Genomic DNA, 7,063 nt, shown 5'->3' on the forward strand with positions numbered 1-7,063 from the left:
ATAAACTACTCAGAATGTCTTTTGTCATAGCCTAAGGGCTGCTACTTCAAACAAAGGCAATGTATCAACTGCAGGTATCACCTAAATTCAGACTGAGCATGACAGTCACCGTGACTGGAAGATACACCAGTTCCTCCTACTAAACCAGCAGAAGAGTTATCCAACCACTGAAAGACTGGGCATCTGGTATAACCATCTGAATGCTGACTCTCTGAGCAATTTGACAGTTTTTGCTTCCTTGAGAAGCAGTATTTCTACTGCTTCCATGTTACGTACCTCGCTAAGTCTTTCTTAGGAGGTCAAAGTGATTGGGAAGCCACAAAACTAAAGCCAGCTCAGTTATCAGAACAAGGTCTAGAGAAATTCCACAATAACCCAGGACCATTCAAACTACTGATTACTCCTTTCTCACATGTTATAAGTGTCAGATTCTCCCATTTCTGTCCTGAAATGGAGATGTGCAGGGTGTATAATACAAACTGATGCTTTTTGCTAAAACTAGACTATATGCAGTGTAGCATTAGTAATGCCCTTCTGGGTCCAAGCGCCAAACCGTGTTTTTGGCTTAAATTCAAGCCAAACTTAAGCTTGGTGTTGAACACTGAAGTGAGCAATACCCTATCCCTACCTTCTCCTGTGTCATCTTTTGTTTGGCCTAGTTGACCCACAGATCTGGAAAGCAAATTAACATTTGCTATTTTGCAATGAAGGCGGCAAATTCCTCCACTGTACTTGACCACACTGCAAAGAAGGTAAGTAAATATTAATTCTCCCAGTATTGTGGGTAGTCACCTCCTCACACTCTGCCACCCCCTCCAAATTACAGCTTTTTCTCTGAAGCATCTAGTTGTCTTCTGCTCACCAGCAAGGTCACAATGAGCAATATGAAAACAAACTCAGATAGCATCTGGCCTTCATTTTGCACAGCTTGTCAGTATTCTCGCCTTCTTGACTGCAGTTATAGTTTAAGGTTAGAACGTTCTCCTGAACTGTATGTCACTACTGATATTTTCTACACTTTCCTTACACTTCTCAGATGCCGTTCAAACCAATACCAACTTTGCCAGACCAAGAAAGAGACCAACAGTTTTCTTCTCTGAAAAACAGATGGAATTGGATAATGCTCTTCACACAGTTTATACTGGAAACACACAGTAGGGTTTGTTGCTTGGGTTATAGTCAGAAAACCCTTAACCCACACATTCTATGGGTTTCAATGGCAGTCAAAGTTAAGCAGGGAGGATTGCTTTCTGTCAGTTCTTGTACATTTACGCAAAAATGTTTGCATACATTCCTCAGGCACATTTACTGAAAAAGAGGCAATGTCTGAGGAAGCTTCTAACATACATGCCCACACTGAGTTGTACCCTCATTCACAAGTAAACTCTGCTGGAGTTTACTGGGATTACTCATAAAGGGTTATATAGCTCAATGTGAGCAAACCTGCTCACACATAGTCTTTAATCTCAGGCCTAATATTCAGAATTTGCTAGGGTTCTTAGAGCCATATGACTCTTCTTATGAAAGATCACATAGAACAAGGACCTGATTCTTAGTTTAGACAATGATTTAAAGCTGTAACTCTGGCAAATCTTCTATATATAAAGCCCCTTCCATTTGCCCCAAGCCTTGAAGAGGCTGATTCTGCAGTACTCACTCATGAAAAACTCCTACAGAAGAGGGCTGAAGAACGGCAGCACTGAGATCTCATTGTTGTTGTACTGTTTGATATTTCAATAACCAACCAATAATGGTACAGTTCAGAAATTTGGTTTTGAAAATAAAACATTAAGTTCTCATTTTAGACTGACAGAATTTTTTTTTCATGGTGAAATGAGCAAATGAAGAATTAAAGATCAAGTGCCTGTTGCTAAAATCAATACGTGTTCATAGCAACATTTCATTCTTCCACAACAGTAAAGAGTGTTTCAACCAGTTCATCAGATATGATCAAAGACACAACTAGACACATCCAAAACATAAAATATCTTCTCCTTTTTTCTTAAGCAAAAGCTGCATTGACTATCTTTTTCCCGTATATGCTATTAGCCAACTTACAGTGGAAGCACAACCACAGTGTGAGTAGCAGAGCTAATAACTTTTTATAAAAAGTTAACACCACACAATATGTTACAAACAGATTCCAGTCTTCAGCTATTACAAGTAATAAGAGAACACTGTAATTAAAAAAATAAATCAGCCCCATTTTACTTCCTTGAAGCATATTCAGTTGTTACATTAAAAACATTTTTAATAGAAATCTTCTGTATTCGCTAATTAAGAGGGAAATGCACTCAAAATGGGTGTATACTGCACATCTTTACTGATGAATATTATTTTTTATCTAGCTCAGAAGAAATCAAATCTTCTTGAGACATTGAATCAGCTGAGTAACTGTGATCAAAATAAAATAGAAAATGTCCTGGTTTTAAGTGTGCTTCTGCACACAGATATTCAGTATCTGCATCAATCCCTTTTAGACATTTGGAAATGCAAAACAAAAATAGAAGCATTATTTCCTTTATGTTTATAATGACCACAGAATGATTTTATAGCAAAGAAATTACTTTTAAGGCACATCAGTCATTCCATATATACTTCACTTCCACTAAAATCTGACTGTCAAACTTCATTTCCATAGACTCCTTGAATTTACAAGGAAAAACAAAGGGGAAGGACTGTGTTTACAGGCAACAAATCTCATTTTAAAAGCAGTGCAATAGTGAAACTGCTGTGTGTCTGCAGACTGGGAAACCACTCTGAAGTGACACTCTGAACGTGAAGTGACAAAAGCAGACCTTCGTCTTTGTAGGAACAGATATCTCTAAGGAAGCTGTCCAGTAGCTCAGAGGTAGCAGCTATGTACCATATCTTGCTTTGGTTGTTCTGGCAATTATATAGTTTTTTCAGATTAAACAAACCTGAAATTTTTAGCTACATCATTACCTACAATAATATGAGCTTGTTTCAGCTCTTCTTGATGTAACTTTGAAAAGAATTCCCTGTTTTGCAAAAGAGAAAATGGCTTGTAATTTCCTCCACTCAGTTGCTATTTTTTTCCCAGGTATCTGCTCAGGTACATACTTGTACCAAACCTTTTGTTATTTACAAAGGGATGCTCCTGAAAACAAGTCTTACCATCTTTAAGTGCAGATGTTCAAACAAAGCTCAAATCTTTTCACAACTCCGAGCCTTATTTCAAGAAAGGATCCAATAAGTTATAGACTTAGGACTTGGAAAATGTCTCAGTTGTTTCTTTAGTGAAATCAAGCAAACTTCTAATACATTTGGTGCAATCATCCAATCCTTACTCCAGCAGAACTCCCACTCATGTTGGCCCTGAAGTTAAATTGTCTATTGAATTAACACTGGAATCTTAGCCACCAACAATCTCCTTTTCCAGGGTTAAGTGAACCAAATGCTGATTATGAAAAACCAATGAAACAATGTGACTGCTCTATCATTTGTCCTTATGCCATAGAGATTTCAAGAGAAGAGAGGCTACAGACATCTTTCAGACAGAACGGAGAGAATAAAGAAGGGGATATCTAATGATTCACAGGTATAGATTCAATTTAGCTGTTTCAAGAAGCCTGCCATATGAGATTAGTTTTCGTTGCATTTTTCAAAAGGGCTGTTTACTAAGGAAAGGTTCATTTGAGGCAGATGCCAAAACCTGCTGCCTATGGAAGGAGTGACACACATAAAATGGACCAGTATTTACCCCGCAAACAGAATACACACCTTGGAGCAACACAGCTGGAGAAGGGATGTAAATGTTCAACAGGGTCTTACACTCAGTGTGTATTCAGTGGCAAATGTACAGACATCATTACAACGTCTGACATTTTATAAACCCATGGGAAATACAGTTCACTTTAATAACTATTCAAACTCTTTTCCCCTCTCCCCTCCCCTCCACCCAACAAAATCCTCTAAAATCATAAACTAGAAATGCAAACAGGAAAAGGGAAAGAAAGCAGCATTAATATTTAGGGTTTGGAACAGCTGCACCTTCTTTTGAGATTTGTTCACATACACTGCTAACAATCTGCAATGTATGCTTCTCATTAAAAAAATAAATATATAGGATTTAGTTGCTCTAAGGCTGTAAATACGGAGGATTTAAAGACCTTAGTGGTGTGGTGATTGCTCTCCCTCTGAAAATCTGCATAGCAGACTGCCTCCGACTGCCTCAGCATGAGAGCAGCACACATCAGGCCCCTGAGAAAAGCCTTTTGAAGGGGACCTGAAAAGAGGGAAAAAAGTTCCCTAGGGCATGTGTAAATGGAGGTGGTTGGCTATTTGATTTTTTTCTTTCAAGTCTGAAAACATTAGTTGAGTTCACCACAATAATTTTTTTCCTCGTGGAAGCTGGTTTAAGACAACCGTTGTGTCCTGACAAGCTACCTGCTGAGGACAGCAAAGTGCTTACGCTACTGATCTGAAAGGGATGGAGCAGGAATTTACTGCCTGGCTATCCAACAGGGGAAATAAGGTCATGGGGTGCATGTGCTCTTTTTCATATTTCATGAAAACATGCCAGACTCCCAGATTTGTTCCACTAATAAATCAAAACTTATGGGAAGACAGGAAAAGCATTTACCATCCAGCTCCATATGCAAAGACCCCTCCAAAGAAAAAGAAACCCCATGCTTTCTGTTTGACTTAAGCCCTGTGTAAAATCATCATTCAGAAGGTTTTAACAGTACAAAGGTTTATTTAGAAAAGAGTTTGGATTGTTCTCTAGGGTTTTTTTTTTGGCAAACATTTAAATCCTTTCATAAGTCAAAAGACTGTCAGTGCCTGGTACTTTGCACTTTCTTTCCCCACATAAGTAGTAAAAGCCCATTTCTTACTGGGACAAGCCTACCACAGGCCCCAGCTACTCTATTTAGAAATACTCAAATCTCCACCACCAGTGCCACTTAGTCCTTCTCTCTTTATGTCTCTGCTTTTTTTCCCCCACAAAATTCCAGAGCTCATAAGAGCTCACTGCCTTCCAAAATCAGTGTCTATTTTCCTCTGTGGACTCCTCATGCCCTCCGTCAGGGTTCAAAGACATCACTCTCCTCCCCATTTACCCATCTGCACTTCAGCATCACTCCTCCAGTACCATGTTGCCATTCTGTACCACGGTGAATACCCTCAGCCTCCCCAATGCCATCCCCATCCCCATCTCTGCTCCACTGAGAGTGTGAGCCCTCTTCCATCCCTCTAAGCCCAAATCCATGTTCTCTTCCCTGCCTACTTTTTCAGCATAGAGCCTTCTCCTCTTTTAACTCTACAACTGCCCAAGACAAATCCATCCCTTCAGCTCAGTGCCGGAAGTTCTTCTTCTTCTTCTTAAAGAGAATGTGTTTAAAGGATCTGCGGAAGTCCTGGTTGAAGATGGTGTAGATGACTGGGTTGAGGGAGCTATTGCAATACCCAATCCAGAAGAAGAACTTGAAGAGTGTCTCAGGGACCTCACAAGCCTCCCGGCAAATACCATAGAGACTGTAGCTGAAGAAGAAAGGGAACCAGCAAACTACAAAGACCCCCATGACCACGGCTAGCACAAAAGTGAAGCGTTTCTCCCGGGCCTGGGTGACTTTCTTACGGCAGATGCTGCTACGCTTCCGACGACGGCGATATGAGAAGAACTGCATGGAGCGATTGCTAGAGCGGGACAGACGGCTACTGGAGTGTTTGGAGGAGTATGAGTAGGAGAAGGACCGGCTCTTGCTGCTTTTGCGGGGATGCTCCTCCCGGCTCCGCCTCCGTCTGCTCTCTGAGGTGCTGCTCTCCTCCAACTCAATGTCCTCTAGCTCAGAGGCTTTGCGCCAGTGGTGCATTGAATAATGTCCATTCTCTCCCAGCTGCATCCTCAGCGATGTGCAGCCCCCAGCAGCACGGCTCAAGCCGTTCTCAGTCTGGGAGGACCCCTCTGGCATCGTACGCTTCTCAGAGAGGGTCCTGGTCCTTAGCTTGGCCACGCGGTAGATGCGGATGTAGACCAACACCATGATGAGGCAGGGGGCAAAGAAAGAGCCAATGCAAGAAGAAAGGATGTACCATGTCTCGTCATTGAGCTTGCACTGGGGAAAGACATCTCCTTCAGGGTCCCGGTACATGGAGATCAATGGTGGGAAGGAGATGACAGCTGAAATGAGCCAAACGGTGAGGATGATGGCCTTGATCCGCCGAGGGGTCCGTTTGAGGTTGTACTCCACCGCCTGTGTGACCGACCAATACCTGTCGAGGCTGATGGCGCAGAGGTGGACGATGGAAGAGGTGCAGAAGAGCACGTCCAGTGCCAGGTAAATGTTACACCAAGCCTTGCCGAAGTACCAGTAATTCATAAGCTCGTTGGCTAAGGAAAAAGGCATGACCAGAGTAGCCACCAGGATGTCTGCGCTGGCCAGGGACACCAGGAACAGGTTCTGGGGGGCTCTCAGCGCCCGGCTGGTGAGCACCGCTATCACCACCAGCACGTTGCCCACGATGGTGAAGACGATGAGGAAACCCACCACCACCGCCAGGCTGGCCACGGCTGCCGGGGAGTAGGGGGAAGGCGGCTGCAAGAGGGCCGAGGAGGACGGCGAGGGGGGCAGCGCCAGGGACTCGTTGGGGGAGCCCAGGCTCGTGTTCACCACCAGCAGCAGATCCATGGTGGGTGTGCGGGGCACCAGCGTCCTAGAGAGCCCCGCGGAGCCCCCGCCCCGCCCCGCCGCCCCGCCGCCGCCGCCCCGCCGCCCTCATCGCCCCCCGCCAACGGTCCAACGGCCGCCCCGCCGCGCGGCTGCCAACGGCTGAGCCGCCCGCCGCTCCCCCCGGCCCCTCAGGGCAGGGCTGGGCAGCGCCGCCCCGGCGCGGCAGGGAGCGCGGCACCGCTGCCTCCGCCCGGCCCCCGGCGGGGTGGCAGCGGGGCACGGCTGGCCCCCGCCGCCCGCCCGCTCATGCCCAGCTCCGTGCAGCCCACAGCTCCGGAGAAGACACCGTCCGGCCAACGGGAGACCCCGGCGGGAGCTGGATCCTCGCAGGGAGCAGGGTCCGGGACAGCAGCGGCAGCATCAAATCC

General features: G+C 45.0%; 1 protein-coding gene across 1 annotated transcript; it reads right to left on the minus strand.

Annotated features, from left to right (window-relative positions):
- Window positions 1-3,835: 3,835 nt before the first annotated feature.
- Window positions 3,836-6,683, minus strand: ADRA2C (adrenoceptor alpha 2C). The gene has a single exon (XM_082051644.1). The coding sequence runs from the start codon at window positions 6,651-6,653 to the stop codon at window positions 5,319-5,321; it is 1,335 nt and encodes a 444-aa protein (XP_081907770.1). The 5' UTR covers window positions 6,654-6,683; the 3' UTR covers window positions 3,836-5,318.
- Between the last annotated feature and the right edge of the window lie 380 nt (window positions 6,684-7,063).

This window comes from Streptopelia decaocto (assembly GCF_964273445.1).
Source record: "Streptopelia decaocto genome assembly, chromosome: 4".
NCBI classification, from domain to species: domain Eukaryota; kingdom Metazoa; phylum Chordata; class Aves; order Columbiformes; family Columbidae; genus Streptopelia; species Streptopelia decaocto.

Coding starts and splice junctions, on each gene's coding strand:
- ADRA2C (XM_082051644.1), bottom strand. CDS start 6,653: ATGGATCTGCTGCTGGTGGTGAACACGAGCCTGGGCTCCCCCAACGAG.